The sequence below is a fragment of the Delphinapterus leucas genome, chromosome 3, assembly GCF_059928025.1.
Source record: "Delphinapterus leucas isolate spDelLeu-1000000601 "Yukka" chromosome 3, BTC_Dleu_Yukka2, whole genome shotgun sequence".
NCBI classification, from domain to species: domain Eukaryota; kingdom Metazoa; phylum Chordata; class Mammalia; order Artiodactyla; family Monodontidae; genus Delphinapterus; species Delphinapterus leucas.
In genome coordinates, this window is record NC_143131.1 from 127,927,191 (window position 1) to 127,945,639 (window position 18,449).

Sequence of the window (18,449 nt, forward strand, 5' to 3'; positions counted from 1 at the left end):
CAATTACTACCTAAGTCTGTACTAGGTCTCCCATTCCCTGGTCAGGGCTCTTCCTTCCTCTGCCTGATGACCCCACTGGAAGATTTGGTGTCTCCTGCGTGGGTCCCCAGCGCCGAACAACAGGAGGGATTCCCCTCCCATGGGGCGAGGCCCGCAGTGGGGGTCAGTCTCTGCGATGCTGAGGCTTACTCTCCATTCCCTTCCCCAGATGGTTGCTTTCACTGCGGACTGGGGTGGACAGTCGGCAACTTGGCTTTCTCCCTTCCTTGATGCCTCCCAGCTGGGCAGCTGGCTGAGCTGCCAGCGCCTGGCAGTCAGCTCAGAGTCGGGGCTTTGAAATGGGATCCCTCAGTGCCTGTGATCCAGTGTGGCCTCCCAGGCCACAGCAGGTGATGGACAGGGCCTGAAATGTCGCTGGCCCCCACTGCCTTTGTCCCCAGTGCTGGCTTAGTGGTCTTGGGGAGCCGGGGGGCTGAGGGAGGGGCCTCTCAGTTTGGGGCTGTCAACACCAGACAGAGGCTGGCTCAGGACAGGGTGGGAGTTGGCAGGTACTCCTGGTGTGTGGAGAGTCAAATGCATGCCCTTTATCTCCGTTTACGAGGCAAGGGCCCTGCAGAGCCTTCGTGGGAATTAGAAAAAAGCACTTCTGCATGAAGGTTATTACTAAAAGGCACCCTGGGCAGATGTCGCTCTACTTGAGGCCCAGGGCTCAGCCCTCAGCTGAGTGTCCTTGTTCAGTGCTCACGTGGTGAGCTCTCCAGGGTGGCCCTGTGTACCACTGTGCCTGCCTCTCCAACCTCATTTGCTGCCCTTTGTCCACTCTTGATTCATCCCACCCCACTCATTCTTCACACAGTGGCCAGATGGATCTTTTTAACATGCAAATTGGAACCTGTCATCCCTCTGTTCAAAACCCTTTGGTGGAGTCTTTGATGGCTTCCCACTGCCACTTCAAGCCTCTAGGGTCCTGCAGGTCTGGTCCCAGCTGACCTTTCTGCCTCATCTCCTCTCCTCCCTCTTGATCACTCTGCTGGCCTCTTGATATTCCTTGACTGTGCTGAGCTCTCTCCAACCTCAGGGCCTTTGCACTTGCTGTTCTTTGAACTTGGCTCCCACCTCTCCCCTAGTTGATGCTTACTTAGTCCCTTTCTCCAGGAAGCCTCTCTTGAGCCAGCTGACTATGCCCAGTTATCTACTCTTCTAGGACTATGAACCTCCTCTGTGTAGCATGTGTCACATTGAAGTTTGCGTATATTTCTGCTATATTGATTACTCTCTCTCTTCTCTGCTCGCCTTTACAGTTCACGAGGGCAGGAGCCATGTCTGTTTTTCTCACTGTATCCCTGTTACTTAACACAGTGCCTGGCATAGTGAACAATTGTGGGATAAACAATGAAACCCGTAATGAAAAGCTGTCATGTGCCAGGTATTTGGGATCTGTCTGTTCTTCTTTCTTTTTAAAAATCCAGTTACTCATCCGATATGCGTTTGCTCCCACTGGGTGTCAAGCCTGTGCTGGCACCAGGGATCCAAGGTGGAAGTCACATAGTACTTGCCCTTGAGAGGGTGCAGACTGGTGGGGGAGACTCTGAACATATAACGAAGCAGCCAGGGTGAGAAGTGCTACAGCTGAGGCTTTAATGCCCCAGGGAGGCCAATGAAGAGAAGAGGGTAGATGCATGTTTCCTTCCTTCCTTCCTTCCTTCCTTCCTTCCTTCCTCCCTTCCTCCCTCCCTCCCTCCCTCCCTCCCTCCCTCCCTCCCTCCCTCCTTCCTTCCTTCCTTTCTTGCTGCGTTGGGTCTTCGTTGCTGCATGTGGGCTTGGGCGGGGGCTAATCTGCATTGCGATGCGCGGGCTTCTCATTGCCGTGGCTTCTCTTTTTGCACAGCATAGGCTCTAGGTGCTCAAGCTTCAGTAGTTGTGGCATGCGGGCTCTAGAGCGCAGGCTCGGTAGTTGTGGCGCACGGGCTTAGTTGCTCCGTGGCATGTGGGATCTTCCCGGACCAGGGCTCAAACCTGTGTCCCCTGCATTGGCAGGTGGATTCTTAACCACTGTGCCACCAGGGAAGTCCTGATGCATGGGGTTTTGAAGGATGAGCAGTTTGTCAGGCCAAGAAGACCAAAAGGAGTTGGCACAGGGACAAGGACAAATTGTACTGTATCCAGAGGCAGGTGGCTGGGAGGGTGAGGGATAAGGAGCAGGGGCTGTGAGTCTAGGGAAGAGGAAAAGGGGGTGCTGTGGGTACTGCCTGCAGGTTCCCAGGGAGCTGACAGCAGCGGGTCCTGGGAGGAGAGGGAGGCACAGGGAGCTGGGCTCCTCTGGGACGTAGCCTTGGGAGTGCTGGGGGCACATGGGGGTTGGGAGCACAGTGGGCAGAGTGTCTGCTCCTGCACTCCCAGAAGATACCTCGTCTTTGATCTCTTCTCTGTTGGCATCCGCCCAGGATTTCTCCTGAAGAAAGGATTGTGACAAAAGCCAGCTTGGAAACCCCAGGCAGGGGAGCCTGGTGGTCAGGTGTGTGGGCTCAGGGGTCAGCCATCTGGCTGTGAGGTGTGGCTCGTCCTGACCACGGTGCAACTCAGGGCAGCACCGCCCTCAGAGCCTGGGTATCCTCGTCTGTGAAGCGGGGATGACAGAGGAACCCTCCTCCTGAGGCTGATGTGAGGACTGCACGAGCAATGGGCGATGCCGCTGGCCCTGTTCTAAGCACTTTGCGGGAGCCAACGCTCAGCCTCCCCCATCACCCCTTGAGGGATTTACCATTCTTGGCCATGTTTTACAGCAGAGGAAACTGAGGCGCGGGGAGGTTACCTGACTTGCCCAAGGCCACGCAGTCTGGTGGCAGAATCCATGCTCTGCACTGCTAGACTTTCATGTGTGTGATTTTGGACAAGTTACTTAGCCTTTCTGGGCCTAGTCTCCTTGTCTGTATAATGGGAATGGCAGTGATGCCTCCATCGTGGGGTCACTGTGAGGATTACGGCACCCCTTCATGTGAAGTGCACGAGCTTGGTTCCTGGCTTTGGTGAGCACGGCATGTGTGTTAGCTGGTATGTTACGATGACAGGCAGAGCGGGGTTTGCACCGCTAGGTCAGCACAGGATCAGGAATGTGACGAGCCCTCTGTGAATGTTAGTGAGTACTGTTGACATGACTGTCATGAGTCCACAACTGATACTCCGTGGTCTCTTGGGGCTGTGGTTCTGACGGCTCTCTTCCCCCGCCCCGCCCCGCCCCACCCCACCCGGCTGCAGGCCAATGAGAACAGCCTGCTGAGCGCGCAGCTCAAAGGTTTCCCCCTGTTCCTGCACTCCAACCTCGGCCTGAAGGACTGCAGCATCAACCCCAAGTCCCCGCTGCTGTACGTGACGCGGCCCAGCGAGGTGGAGAAGGGTGTGCTGCCCGGCGAGGACTGGACCGTATTCCAGTCGAACCATTCCACCTACGAGCCTGTGCTCCTGGCCAAGACGCGGTCGTCCGAGTCCATCCCGCACCTGGGCGCGGATGCCGGCCTTCATGCCGCGCTGCATGCCACTGTGGTCCAGGACCTGGGCCTCCACGACGGAATCCAGCGTGTGCTGTTCGGCAACAACCTCAACTTCTGGCTGCACAAGCTTGTCTTCGTCGACGCCGTGGCCTTCCTCACAGGCAAGCGCCTCTCGCTGCCTCTGGACCGCTACATCCTGGTGGACATTGACGACATCTTTGTGGGCAAGGAGGGCACGCGCATGAAGGTGGAGGACGTGAAGGTATGGCTGGGGGCGCCAGACCGTGTAGGGTGGGCCTCGCCACCTTCAGACCTTACTGTCCCCATCGTGACTTTGCTGTCTGCACCTCCTCTGTGCTGTCAGTCCCCCTCCCTTGGCCACTTGGTTTTATTGTCTTATTAGAAGCAAGTGCCATTTAAAATTATTTGAAGTATTGAATATACAGGAATTTTGCCTCTGGTTATATGGAGCTCAAGAATATAACTACGGAGAGATGGTAGCTGTGCAGAGTACCTACCTCTTAATCCAGACATGATTTTTAACTCTCAAAAATGTTTGTGTCAGTACCAAAGCTCCTACAAAACTCCTAAAACAAGAATTAGAGTGTGAATCATATACAAGGCATACTTTAACTGCGGTCTGTATAGATAGTGAAAGGCATGTGTTTAATTCAAAAAATGTTTACCAAACTAAACTAACTGTACGTAAAAGCATTTTGCAAACCATGAAATTTTACACATGTATCACTATAAAAGAGAAGCTTGCAAATTAAGACCATTTTCATCTACTCACTACTTTACTCAGAGTTGTTTGCAAAAGGAACAACATCACTAGTGTAAATGGGGAAATCAGTATCGGTTGCCATAAATCGCGGGCAACCATAACAATAGATCCAATGAAAACGAAACAGAGGATTAAATTCTAGCGAAGTACCGCTGCCTACTGATGACCTGTCCTCTCTTATACGAGATTAGTGAGAGTTAGAAACGTATTAGCACCAAACCAAGACTTCTTTTTGACGATAGGAGGAGGATTGAAAAAGAGACTTAATTAAGAGGAATGCTTTCCTCCATGTGGGTGCGGTGTTGGGATTGGCCGTGGGTCCTGGAAGGAAGGCCCTGGGCTGGGGCAGGGGGCGGGGTCCATCGTCCTCCTGCCTTGGTCTAGAGTGAACTCTCTGCTCCTCCGTACACCTCCAGGGGAGAGCAGAGCAGTTGATGCTGAGGAGCAGGCACTGTCTGGGGAGTCAAGACCTGGGTTCCAGTCCCAATCTGCTCCTAACTGACTGGGTGACTTGGGCAAGTCCCTTCCACTGTCTGAGCTTCAGCGGTGAAATGACAAGGTGGGGTGGATGGGAAGGACCTGGATGGCTGGGGTGAGGGGGCATGTGCAGATGCCAGGCTCTGAGCCCTCCCGGCTCTACCTCTGGGACAGAGCAGTGTTGCTTTGATCTGCTTTACCCATTGGGTCTGCTCCTGAGATTTCACTTCCTCAGGGGCTCCCCTATTGAAAGAAAGTTTTGAGACGACTCCTGTTGAGCCTTCCAGCTCTGAGGCGTCATGCAATGCCCCGACCCACCTCTAGCAAAGTAGCTTACTCTGTTTTCTCCTTAGGACGTTCTTCAGGTGGCCCAACCTTGCTCTCTCCTGCTGTAACCTAGGTCTTTGCTTCCTGTCCAGGATGAGTCCTTGAGACTGGTCCAGGGTCGACCCCATGAGGAAATCAGGCTGCCAGGCTCACTGTGTCTCCTGTGAACCCTGGGCTTGCCCTTCTTGGTTCTTATTTTCCCCATTATTGGAATGAGAGGAATGCTAGCAGTTTGGAGCCTTTTCTGTAGAAGAATACCAAAAGAGATGCCCTCTTCAGTGTACTCAGCCCAGTGCAGACTGTAGAGCTCTATGCCAGCCAGGTCCCATTTGCTTTAAACATCCTTTTGAGTCAGAAAGGGCAGGTTTTTTTTTTTCTTTAATCCCAAGGACTGGCTACAACTGAGCTTTTCTTGCAGAGACATGAATGTTGCCTCATTAACTTGTACAGTACGGGCTGTACAGTGCAACTTAAATGATACCAACAGCAGTGCTTATTCAAGGCTTGGCAAGTGCCAGGCTCTGTGCTCAGCCCTTTCTGTGCATTGCATCATCTGATCCTCACAGCAGCTCTGTGAGGTGGGTATTGTTTTAAATCCCATTTTACAGACACTAAGACTCAGAGAGGTGAAGTGACTGGCCCAAGGCCACACAGCTAGAGCATGGGCGTCCACCAGGTAGTGCATGGCCTTGGTAAGATGCCGGTGGTGGCCCCAAGGAGGGCCAGGACTTTTTGTTTGCAAAGTGTTCTGATAGCGGGCTCTTCTTACAGGTTTCCTAGCAGGCTTGTGCATCATACCTGGTAGGGATTTTTTTGAGTCCTGACTCCAGAGGACAACTGTATGTTTGTTTCACAAGTGTCAGCATCCCTTCATTGACTTGCAAAGCACTGGGTGAGCTGTGCATGGAAACACTGCATTGCTGGGCACACAGTACGTCTCTGGAAAAGTCGTGGTCCTTTGACATCAGCCTTGCAGTCACCAACGAGGTGAAATCTCCCACATTTGACAGATGAAGACATGAGGCTCACAGGGGCAGTGACCATAGACATGATAATGGCACTATTTTTCATCAGTTACCAAAATGCCAGGCTGTTTTACATGCAGTATCTCATTTAATCCTCCCAAGAGCCCCATGAGGGAGCTATTATTATCCCTATTTCACACCTGGGGAAACTGGGGCCTGGAGAATTTGCATAGCTTTCTCAAGGGCATGGCAGAACCAGGCTAGAGTCTATGTCTTGTCTTGCCAGAGGCCTGGTGGAGGCGGCAGCACAGGGCTGGCTTCGTGGGTATGGGACCTGTATAGTCACACAGGGCCCCATGCTTAGAAGGGGCCCATATTCAAGATAATGCTCTGCTATTTCCTTCTTGACATTTTCAACAATCTTTGAGCAAGGGTCCCTATTTTCATTTTTCTATGGGCCCTGCCAACTTTGTAGTTGGTCCTGCAGGAGCTGAACCCTTCTGGGAGGAGCGGGGAACTTCTGGCTTCCCCTCACCCCTTTCTCCCCACTCTGCCTATCCTAGGCCCTATTTGATACGCAGAACGAACTACGGACACACATCCCAAACTTCACTTTCAACCTGGGCTACTCAGGGAAATTCTTCCACACAGGTAAGTGGGCCTGGCTCTGCCCCCACTAGCAACTTCCAGGGACCCTCAACATCCAGACCCTCGGAGTGCTATGCCATGGGGTCAGCAGGTGGGCGGATGGGCCCACTTAGGGCCACATTTGACTTCTGTGGCCTCTCCCAGAGCCAGACAGCCCACAGAGCAGTCGCAGCCCCAGGCAGAGGGCATTTGGAGACAGCAGTGACACACGATGGCCCCCACTCATCTGTCCCCGGGCCTCAGACTCTGCTGTTCAGGGGGTTGGGCATCTTCTCCCTCTCGTCTCCCTCTCACCACCACCTTTTAATATTCTTTGTACTACTTCAGCCTTAGAAAGGAATTGGTTGAATTTTACGAATTTTACAGAAATACGTAGCAGAGAAAATGAAAGTGTCCTATAACTGCAGCCACCCCAGAGATGAGCATTGTCACGAGTTTTTCTTTCTTTTTTTTTTTTAATTTTATTGGAGTATAGTTAATTTACAATGTTGTGTTAGTTTCAGGTGTACAGCAGAGTCATTCAGTTATACGTATATTTATTCTTTTTTAGATTCTTTCCTCACATAGGTTATCACAGAATTTTTCTTTTTTTTTTTGGCTGTGCTGCCTGGCTTGTGGGATCTTAGTTCCCTGACCAGGGATTGAACCCAGGCCCTCAGCAGTGAAAGTGTGGAGTCCTAAACACTGCACCACCAGGGAATTCCCTCATCACAGACTATTGGGTAGAGTTCCCTGTGCTATTCAGTAGGTCCTTGTTGTTTATCTATTTTATACATGGTAGTGTATGTTAATCCCAAGCTCCTGATTTATCCTTCCCCACCATGTTTCCCCTTAGGTAACCATAAGTTAGGTAACCATTTTTGATATCTGTAAGTCTGTTTCTGTTTTGTAAATAAGTTCATCTGTATCATTTTTTTAAAAATTAGCTTTCACATATGAGAGATATGATATTTGCCTTTCTCTGTCTGGCTTAGTTAGTATGATAATCTCTAGGTCCATCCATGTTGCTGCAAATGGCATTGTTTCATTCATTTTTATGGCTGTGTAATATTCCATTGTATATATGTACCACATCTTTTTAATCCATTTGTCTGTTGATGGACATTTAGGTGGCTTCCGTGTCTTGGCTGTTGTAAATAGTGCTGCAGTGAACATTGGCGTGCGTGTATCTTTTCAAATTATGGTTTTCTCTGGATATATGCCCAGGACTGGGATTACTGGATCATATGGTAGTTCTATTTTTGGTTTTTTAAGGAACCTCCTTACTGTTTTCCATAGTGGTTGTACTAATTTACATTCTCACCAACAGTATAGGAGGGTTCCCTTTTCTCTGCACCCTCTCCAGCATTTATTATTTGTAGACTTTTTTTTGGTTGCACTGCATGGCATGTGGGATCTTAGTTCCCTCATCAGAGATTGAATCCACATCCCCTGCATTGGAAGCACGGAGTCTTAACCACTGGACTGCCAGGGAAGTCCCATTAATTTCTCTTTCTCATCTTTTGTTGTTAGTGTATAGTAATGTAAGAGATTTCTCTGTATTCATTTTGTATTCTGCAACTTTACCAAATTCATTGATGAGCTCTAGTAGTTTTCTTGTATCATCTTTAGGATATTCTATGTATAGTATAATGTCATCTTCAAACAGTGACAGGTTTACTACTTCTTTTCCAATTTGGATTCCTTTTAGTTCTTTTTCTTCTCTGATTGCCGTAGCTAGGACTTCAAAAACCATGTTGAATAAAAGTGGTGATGGTGGACATCCTTGCCTTGTTCCTGATCTTACAGGGAATGCTTTCAGCTTTCCACCATTGAGAATGATGTTAGCTGTGGGTTTGTCATATATGGCCTTTATTATGTTGGGGTAAGTTCCTTCTATGCCTACTTTCTTGAGAGTTTTTATCATAAATAGGTGTTGAATTTTGTCAAAAGCTTTTTCTGCATCTATTGAGATGATCGTATGATTTTTATTCTTCAGTTTATTAATGTGGTGTATCCCATTGATTGATTTGCAGAAGAATCCTTGCATCCTTGGGATAAATCCCCTTGATCATGGTGTGTGATCCTTTTAATCTGTTGCCGGATATGATTTGCTAGTATTCTGTTGAGTATTTTTGCATCTATGTTCATCAGTGATATTGGCCTTTAATTTTCTTTTTTTGTGGTATCTTTGCCAGGTGTTGGTATCAGGGTGATGGTGACCTCATAGAAAGAGCTTGGGAGTATTCCTTCCTGTGTAATTTTTTGGAAGAGTTTCAGAAGGATAGGTGTTAACTCTTCTCTAAATGTTTGATAGAATTCACCTGTGAAGCCATCTGGTCATGGACTTTGGTTGGGAGTTTTTTAATCACTGTTTCAATTTCAGTACTTGTGATTGGTATGTTCATATTTTCTATTTCTTCCTGGTTCAGTCTTGGAAAGTTGTAGCTTTTTAAGAATTTTTTTTTTTTTTTTTTTTTTGCGGTACGCGGGCCTCTCACTGTTGTGGCCTCTCCCGTTGTGGAGCACAGGCTCCGGATGCGCAGGCTCAGCGGCCATGGCTCACGGGCCTAGCCACTCCGCGGCATGTGGGATCTTCCCGGACCGGGGCATGAACCCGTGTCCCCCGTATCGGCAGGCAGACTCTCAACCACTGCGCCACCAGGGAAGCCCTAAGAATTTTTCCATTTCTTCTGGGTTGTCCATTTTAGTGGCCCATAGTTGCCTGTATGTATTTTATTGGCCCATAGTTGCCTGTATCATTGTCTATGATCCTTTGTATTTCTGTGGTGTCCACTGTAACTTCTCCTTTTTCATTTCTAATTTTATGGATTTGAATTCTCCCTTTTTTTCCTGATGAGTATGGCAAAAGGTTTATCAATTTTGTTTATCTTTTTAAAGAACCAGCTTTTAGTTTCATTGATCTTTTCTATTGTTTTCTTTGTCTCTATTTCATTTATTTCTGCTCTGATCTTTATGGTTTCTTTTCTTCTACTAATTTTGGGTTTTCTTTGTTCTTCTTTCTCTAGTTGCTTTAGGTGTAAGGTTAGGTTGTTTATTAGCCTATTAATCTCTGAATAACCTTTATTCAGAGATTTTTCTTGTTTCCTGAGGTAAGATTGTATTGCTGTAAACGTCCCTCTTAGAACAGCTTTTGCTGCATCCCATAGGTTTTGGACTGTTGTATTTTCATTGTCACTTGTCTCTAGGTATTTTTTGATTTCCTCTTTGACTTCTTCAGAGATTCGTGGGTGGTTTAGTAACATATTGTTTAGCCTCCATGTGTTTGTGTTTTTTAAAGTTTTTTTTCCTGTTATGAATTTCTAATCTCATAGTGTTGTGGTCAGAAAAGATGCTTGATGTGATTTCAGTTTTCTTAAATTTACCAAGGCTTGATTTGTGGCCCAAGATGTGATCTATCCTGGAGAATGTTCCATGAGCACTTGAGAAGAAAGTGTATTCTGCTCCTTTCAGATGGAATGTCCTCTAAATATCAGTTAAGTTCATCTGGTCTAAGGCTTGTGTTTCCTTGTAGATTTTCTGTCTGGATCATCTGTCCATTGGTGTTAGTGGGGTGTTAAAAGTCCCCCACTATTATTGTGTTACTGTTCATTTCCCCTTTTATGGCTGTTAGCATTTGCCTTATGTATTGAGGTGCTCCTATGTTGGGTGCATATATATTTACAATTGTTATATCTTCTTCTTGGATTGATCCCTTGATCGTTATGTAGTGTCCTTCCTTGTCTCTTGTAAGAGTCTTTATTTTAGAGTCTATTTTGTTTGATATGAGTATTGCTACTCCAGCTTTCTTTTGATTTGCATTTGCATGGAATATCTTTTTCTGTCCCCTCACTTTCAGTCTGTCTGTGTCCCTGTGTCTGAAGTGGGTCTCTTGTAGACGACATATATATGGGTCTTGTTTTTGTATCCATTCAGCGAGCCCATGTCTTTTGGTTGAAGCATTTAATGCATTTAATTTAAGGTAATTATTTAAATGTATATTCCTATTGCCATTTTGTTAATTGTTTTAGACTTGTTTTTGGAGGTCTTTTTTCTTCCCTTCCTCTTTTGTCCTCTTCTCTTGTGATTTGATGTCTATCTTTAGTATTGTGTTTGGATTGCTTTTTCTTTTTTTGTGTGTGTGTGTCTGTTGTAGACTTTTGGTGTGCAGTTTCCATGAGGTTTTGATATAGCAGACTGTATATGTACAAGATTGTTTTAAGTTGCTGGTCTCTTAATTTCCAATGCATTTCCAATATCCTGCATTTGTACTCTCCTCTTGATTGCTGGTTTTGATATCATATTTGTGTGTGGATGATTTCCTACCTTTACTTTATGTTGCCTTTACTGGTGAGTTTTCCTATTTATAATTCTCTTGATTCTAGTTGTGGCCTTTTCTTTTCTGCCTAGAGAAGTTCCTTTAGGATTTGTTCTAAGGCTGGTTTGGTGGTGCTGAATTCACTTTGCTTTTACTTGTCTGTAAAGCTTTGATTTCTCCATCAAATCTGAACAAGAGCCTTGCTGGGTATTCTTGGTTGTAGGTTTTTCCCTTTTATCACTTTAAATATATCGTGCCACTCCCTTCTGGCCTGCAGAGTTTCTGCCGAAAAATCAGCTGATGACCTTTTGGGGATTCCCTTGTATGTTATTTGTTGCTTTTAATAATTTTTCTTTGTCTTTAATTTTTGTCAGTTTGATTAATATGTGTCTCGGCACGCTCCTCCTTGGGTTTATCTTGTATTGGACTCTGCATTTTCTGGACTTGAGTGACTGGTTCCTTCTCCTGTTAGGGAAGTTTTCTGCTATAATATCTTCATATATTTCCTCAGGCCCTTTCTCTCTCTCTTCTCCTTCTGGGACCCCTATAATGCAAATGTTGGTGCATTTAATGTTGTTCCAGAGGTCTCTGAGACTGTCCTCATTTCTTTTCATTCTTTTTTCTTTATTCTGTCCTGTGGCAGTGATTTCCACCATTCTGTCTTCCAGCTCACTGATTCATTCTTCTGCTTCAGTTATTCTGCTGTTGATTCCTTCTAGTGTATTTTTCATTCCAGTTATTGTATTCTTCATCTCTGTTTGTTCGTTAAATCTCTAGCTCTTTGTTAAACATCTCTTGTATCTTCACAATCTGTGCTTCTATTCTTTTTCCAAGATCTTGGATCATCTTTACTATCATTACTCTAAATTCTTCTTCAGGTAGGTTGCCTGTCTCCATTTCATTTAATTGTTCTTGTGAGTTTTTATCTTGTTCCTTCATCTGGAATGAGTTTATTTTTTAATTTTGAGTCTTAAGGGTGGAGGTTGAAGGCTCAGGGTTGCCTGGTTCATATTTGCCCTCCTCTTGGGGGCTTTCCCAAGGTCCTCACAAGCTGCCCCTTGGGACTGGGCAGAAGGGAACAGCCTCTGAGTAGTCATCTGTAGTGAGCATTCCCTCGAGCTGCCTTTTGCATGGGCCACAGTGAGGACAGCCTCTCTTGAGTTCTAGGCAAACCCTATTAGTCTGCAGTTCTGGGAGGAAAGTCTGCAGCATAGCTCCAAAGCCAAATAAGAGCAACACTTGGTTGTCTGTGTATTTTTATATTCTTAACCCTTAGCATATCAGATGTAGTTGTAGTGATATACACAAGACAGGGTTAAACATCTTGTACATATACAAAGAGCATCTACAAGTCAATAAGTAAAAGACAAATGACCCAGTAGAAAAATAGGAATAGAATCACAGCAGGCAAGTCAGAGCTAGAAGAAACCATTAGAGTCATTGCCTCTGAACTGCATATTGCATAGACAGGCCCCAAGGGCCAGAGATGGGGAGTACTTGGCCAAAGTCACCCACTGAGTCAAGGCCATGCTCGAATCCAGGGCCCTGGACTGGGGCTCTATCTGCCCCACACTGTAGCTCACGGAACCACTCTAAGCAGCTCTCAGGTGGGCTGTGGCCGTGCACACCCATCACCAGGCCTCATGGCAGGTGGGCCGGGCTGAGCTGCCTGTGCTCGGGCTGTAGGTACTGATGCTGAGGACGCGGGGGACGACCTGCTGCTGTCGTACGTGAAGGAGTTTTGGTGGTTCCCCCACATGTGGAGCCACATGCAGCCCCACCTTTTCCACAACCAGTCCGTACTGGCTGAGCAGATGGCCCTGAACAAGAAGTTCGCTGTCGTGAGTAAGATTCCCTACAGGGCAGAGCCGGGAGGGCTTGGGGCTGGGCTGGGGGTCAGAACTACTGGCCTTGTGCTGCTTCTGCAGTTCGTCTGACAGCTTTTTATTAACATCTTTATAGCTGCTGTCTCATTGAAGCCTCACAGGGATCCCAAGAGGCTGGTATCTCAATAGCCTCATTTTAAACAAGAAACTGGAGCTCTGGGAGGCCACACCAGCTAATAAGAGGTCCGTGCAGGACTTAAACCCAGGCCTGTTTGCTTCCTGAGCCCAAGCTCTCATCTTCAGGCTAGAGTGGGTACCCCAGAAGGCTGGAGGAGATGCCCAGCAAGGAGGGGATGAAGCCTGCTTGCTGGCTCAGCCTGAGCCACCAGCCAGTCAGAGGCCCAGAGAGGCAGGAACAGCACCCGTCCTTGTTCCTCACTCCTGGTGCTGCAGGAAGTGAATGCTGGGCCGAATTGGAGTCCCGGCTCGGCTGGTGCCTCTTTCCGAGACTCTGGGCCCTGAGCCTCAGCTTCCCCATCTGCACCTCAAGGGCTCAGACCCGCTGCTCTGCCGTTCTAGCCTCTGATTTTTCTCTGCAAAGGGGAGATAAAGCCCAGAGGGGAAGAAATCCTCTGCTCACCCTGCCCTGGCCCTCCTCTCCCCAGGAGCACGGCATTCCCACAGACATGGGGTACGCAGTGGCGCCCCACCACTCGGGCGTGTACCCTGTGCACGTGCAGCTGTACGAGGCCTGGAAGCAGGTGTGGAACATCCGCGTGACCAGCACGGAGGAGTACCCCCACCTGAAGCCAGCCCGCTACCGCCGCGGCTTCATCCACAACGGCATCATGGTGAGTGTGGCCCAGAGCCTGGGAGGCGGGTATGCACATGCTATCCTGGGAAGCATGAGTCTGGGGAGCTGGTTAGGGGTTTCAGGCCACTTTCTACTGTCCCCTCTGTCACCTGAGGCTCTCTATCCCAGGGAAGGAGGACTACCAGTCTGCCTCTTTCGTGAGCTACTCCTATGCTTTTGTGGCAGGGGATCAGGAGATGAGCATTCTTTAATGGGCCTCTAGTGAGGCCCTGGGAAAGGCCTCTGTCTCATCCATTTGTTGGCTTATGTAAAATGTGTGTCTGTCGCTTTTCTACACACTGGTAATACTGAAGTGCACAAAATCAAAAGTCCTCACCTTTGTAGACCTGACATTCTAGTGAGGAGACAGTGCATTCATAACTGTGTAAAGTATACAATGGTCAGATGGCATAAATGCTGTGGAGAAAAATCAAGCAGGGAATGGAGACAGGGAGTACTGAGGAGAGGAGAAGCTTAAACAGGATGGTTAGGGAGAGCCTTCCTGGGAATGAGCCATGCTGCTACATGAGGAAGAGCATGCGTGGCAGAGAAAAGAAAACAAGTGCAAAGGCCCTGAGGCAGGCTTGTGCTGTGTGGTTTTGAGGACCAACTAAGAGACAAGTATGGCTGGAAGGGAGCAAGTTGGGAGGAGGTGGTAGGAGATGAGATCAGAGGGGTGATTGATGGACCAGATCATGCAGGGCAACATAAGGCCACTGGATGGACTTTAGCTTTTAGTCTGTGATGGGAGGGTTTTGAATGGAGTGCTCTTATGATCTAACTCATATTTTAAGAGGATTTCCATCATTCTGGCTGCTATGAGTTGCAAAGCCTGTAGGGGGCCAAGTGGGGAGCAGGGAGACCAGTTAGGAGGCCGCTGCAGTCTTCCCCTTGAGGCATAGTGGCTTGGACCAGGGTGCAACGCTGGGACGTGATCACATTCTGGATATATTTAGAAGTTACAGCCAACAGGAATTGCTGATTACTTGGATATAGAGTATGGGAGAGAGAGGTAAGGCAAGGATGACTCCAGGTTTTTGGCTTCAGCCACTGGAGTGGCTAGACGGTTCTCATCAGTCCAGATGGGCAGTCATGGGAAGGCCAGATTCATGCCTGCATCCATCTATCCTCTGACCTCCCAGGCGTTCCTACTGACTCTGGGGATGAGGCGGTGATGAGACGGGTGAGTTCTCTGCCCTCCTGGATCGCATACTAAACAGCTAAACCAATGTACAACCAGGAGTGCTACGAGGCAGGTTGTAAAGCCAGGAGAGAAGTCACAGATTGTGCCTGGGAGAGCTGCTCTAGAGAGGGGCAGGGACCCTCGCTGGGCACACAGTCCAAATTTCCAGAAACATTCTCACTTGCCTGTCCCTGTTACTTTGGAGTCTGCTCATTTTGTACAGAGAAATATGAAAAGTGTTTACATATGTAAAATGGCAAGGGCCCCTGGGCTTACTTGGGGGAGTATCACAGGCTGCAGGTCTTTGGTGGAGAAGACCCCCAAGGGTTGGGGTGTGTGTGGTCACACAAGAGGCTGCCTTTCTGAGGTCCCCTTTCTGGTGACCCTGCTCGTCACCATCCGTGCCTGGAGAAGCCATAGCTCGTCTCTCCCGCCCCATCCTCAGGTCCTCCCGCGGCAGACCTGCGGCCTCTTCACACACACGATCTTCTACAACGAGTACCCAGGCGGCTCCAGCGAGCTGGACAAGATCATCAACGGGGGCGAGCTCTTCCTCACGGTGCTCCTCAACCCTGTGAGTGCTCCGCAGCCCTTGGCTGGCGGTGAGGAGGGGCTGCGGGACAGTCTGACAGTCGTCTGCAGCCGAGGCAGGCCTTCCCAGGCCTGGGGGGAGGGGCAGGAGCAAGTGTGCAGCCAGGAGTTGGGAAACCCGCACTCTAGCCCTGGCTGTGTCCCCGCTCCTCTGCATGACCTTGGTGGAGAATCTGAGCAGTCTTTTTGTCCCTTTTATAATCTTGCACTTCCATACAACAGTGTTGGCACTTTTTAAAAAATAAACTTATTTATTTATTTATTTGTTTTTGGCTGCGTTGGGTCTTCGTTGTTGCGCACAGGTTTTCTCTGATTGCAGTGAGCGGGGGCTACTCTTCATTGCGGTGCGCGGGCTCCTCATCGCGGTGGCTTCTCTTGTTGCGGAGCACGGGCTCTAGGCACACGGGCTTCAGTAGTTGCAGCATGCAGGCTCAGTAGTTGTGGCTCATGGGCTCTAGAGCGCAGGCTCGGTAGTTGTGGCGCACGGGCTTAGTTGCTCCGCAGCATGTGGGATCTTCCCGGACCAGGGATCGAACCTGTGTCCCCTGCATCAGCAGGCGGACTCTCAACCTCTGCGCCACCAGGGAAGCCCCCTTTTTTTTTTAACTTGTTATTTTGTTTAATTTTTGAATTTAATTTTTTTTTTTTATACAGCAGGTTCTTATTAGTCTGCACCACCAGGGAAGTCCATTAGTGTTGGCATTTTTGTCTGTTCTTTTTCCAATCTTTGTGTTTGTGTATAAAAATATAAATATTGTATAAATATACATGGTAATAAACTGAATCTGTTAAGCTATATATTAAACTATATATCTACATAGATAGATAGATAGTTTAAAATGCACTATATATATAGTTCAGCTGAACTTTCTGGGTCTCTCTTTCCTTATCTGTAAAATGGAAATAATCATCCATACTTTAATAATATTAGATAGATATCAAGTGGTGGTGTTATCTCCTTTATGGGGTAACCGTGTACCCCTTATCTTCCACGCACCCCCTCACCCTTCTGCCAAAAAAGTAGAAGAGAGCACCCATATGACTGCACAGGAGGTCAGCTTCCCCTTTCAGGCGTCAGACCAGATTCACCTGGCTGTACCTAGCTCAAGCTCACACGGTGAGTTTATTGACAGTCCCGGTGAACCTTGGACTGGTCATTGAGCGCGGCCCTACAAGCTCAAGCAAGACCAGAGGGTCAGAAGTGGGGGTGAAGGTAGTGAAAGGGGCTCAGAGGCTGACTGGCCCCGCCTCGCATCTTCCCTCCCCGGAGCAGATTAGCATCTTCATGACGCACCTGTCCAACTACGGGAACGACCGCCTGGGCCTGTACACCTTCAAGCACCTGGTGCGTTTCCTGCACTCTTGGACCAACCTCCGGCTGCAGACACTGCCCCCGGTGCAGCTGGCCCAGAAGTACTTCCAGATCTTCTCTGAGGAGAAGGACCCGCTCTGGCAGGTGGGTGGGATGGGTGGCCTGGGTGCCTCATGGCAGGGATGGAAGGCCTACCACCCACGGGCATGCACCCCAGGTATGGTCTCAGGGACTCAGTCCTCAGGCCCTCATGCTCTCTCAAGTGTAAACTCAGGTGCACACTTGCTCACCAGCGTGGGCATGCTTGCTTGTTCTTGTGCACACTAGACCTTCCATGCAGACCTATGTGCATGCATACTCACCTCTGAAAAACAGCACCACAGAACTGTACGGGAACACAGTGTACACAAGTGTGGAAAGCAGCTGCCCTGCCTGGCATGTACCTTCTCACTCCAGCAGGCTCTGAGCATGGGAAAGGGGACTGATCAGAGGGCTTGGGGGACAGTTCTTGGGGAAGTTGCCCCAGGGCGCTGTAAAAAAACTGGAAGCAGAAGCTGGAATTGATGGTCTCAGGGGTCCACAAACCATGGCTTGTGAGCCAGTCTGGCCTGCAGTCTGTTTCTGTAAATAAAGTTTTATTGGAACATGGCCACACTCATTCTTGTACGTACCATCTGTGGCTGCTTTCAAGCTACAACAGCAGAGCTGAGTAGTTGCAACAGACCGGATAGTACCCAAGCCTAAAATACAACATTTACTAAACATCTCAAAAGATTTACTAAACTTTATAGAGAAAGTTTGCTGACCTCTTGCTGAACTTTTAAATTCAACAATAGGAGCTCATGAGCCAAGTGTTGTGCTGAGCATTTTACTAGGCTATGTCTGGGGGCGCGAGACTGACTAGAAACGGTCGCTGCCTGCCAGCCGTTCAGTGTCCCGAGATGGGGATGTGACAAGGGCACATGCAGTTACGCTTGTCATTCAGGGCTGTAAGAGCCACATATCCATGTGCAGTGGGAGTCCAGTGTCCATTCTTGGGCACCCCTGACATCTCTTCCCCTGTTGTTTTAGGATCCCTGTGAAGACAAACGCCATAAAGACATCTGGTCCAAGGAGAAGACGTGTGACCGCTTCCCAAAGCTCCTCATCATTGGCCCCCAGAAAACAGGCAGGTCTCTCCATTCTTGACCAGCCTCCCCCAGTGCCTGCTTTCTCAGCCACAGAATTCTGGGGGCCACCATGCCCTAGTCCCACTCCCCAGTAATCTGCCCCCTCTTTCCCAGGAAGTGAGAGTGAAGCTGGGGTGAACATGAATTGCCCATCAGTGTGGAGATGGGAAGAGGATAGAGGATGGGCATTGGATTCTCCTGTCTGTCCTGAACCACAGCCTCAGGGAGCTCTCCCTGTGTCCTGCTGGGAGTCTCAGAGTAAAATCAGAGAAGCCCAGATTGGCTACTCTGCATGTTGGAGCAGTGCCAGGCAAAACTGGTTCAGAGCAAAGAAGACTGTGATCAATTAGTCATGTCTGCCAGAGGTACAGGAGGGAGCAGAGGAGAGATGGTTGCTAAGTATTTACCATGCGCACTATATGGCATGGATGGGTACTCCCATGTTACAGACTCAAGGCTCAGAGAAATTAAGTGATTTCCCTAACACATTTAGTTAGGAAATGGCAGATCCAGGTCTGGAACTCTGGTC

At 48.5% G+C, this 18,449-nt stretch overlaps 1 protein-coding gene across 9 annotated transcripts in view; it reads left to right on the forward strand.

Annotated features, from left to right (window-relative positions):
• The window catches only part of NDST1 (N-deacetylase and N-sulfotransferase 1), a 69,253-nt gene that overhangs the window by 33,706 nt on the left and 17,098 nt on the right, over window positions 1–18,449 (forward strand). For 7 of the 9 annotated variants that reach the window (XM_089909557.1, XM_089909556.1, XM_089909559.1 and 4 more), the window contains 7 exons: window positions 3,256–3,750; window positions 6,605–6,692; window positions 12,673–12,827; window positions 13,478–13,663; window positions 15,294–15,422; window positions 16,713–16,895; window positions 17,823–17,919. In XM_089909557.1, the coding sequence (XP_089765683.1) occupies window positions 3,256–3,750; window positions 6,605–6,692; window positions 12,673–12,827; window positions 13,478–13,663; window positions 15,294–15,422; window positions 16,713–16,895; window positions 17,823–17,919 (1,333 nt within the window). The remainder of the gene's footprint in view (window positions 1–3,255; window positions 3,751–6,604; window positions 6,693–12,672; window positions 12,828–13,477; window positions 13,664–15,293; window positions 15,423–16,712; window positions 16,896–17,822; window positions 17,920–18,449) is intronic. The other 2 variants (XM_089909562.1, XM_089909563.1) reach the window with 2 other exon arrangements.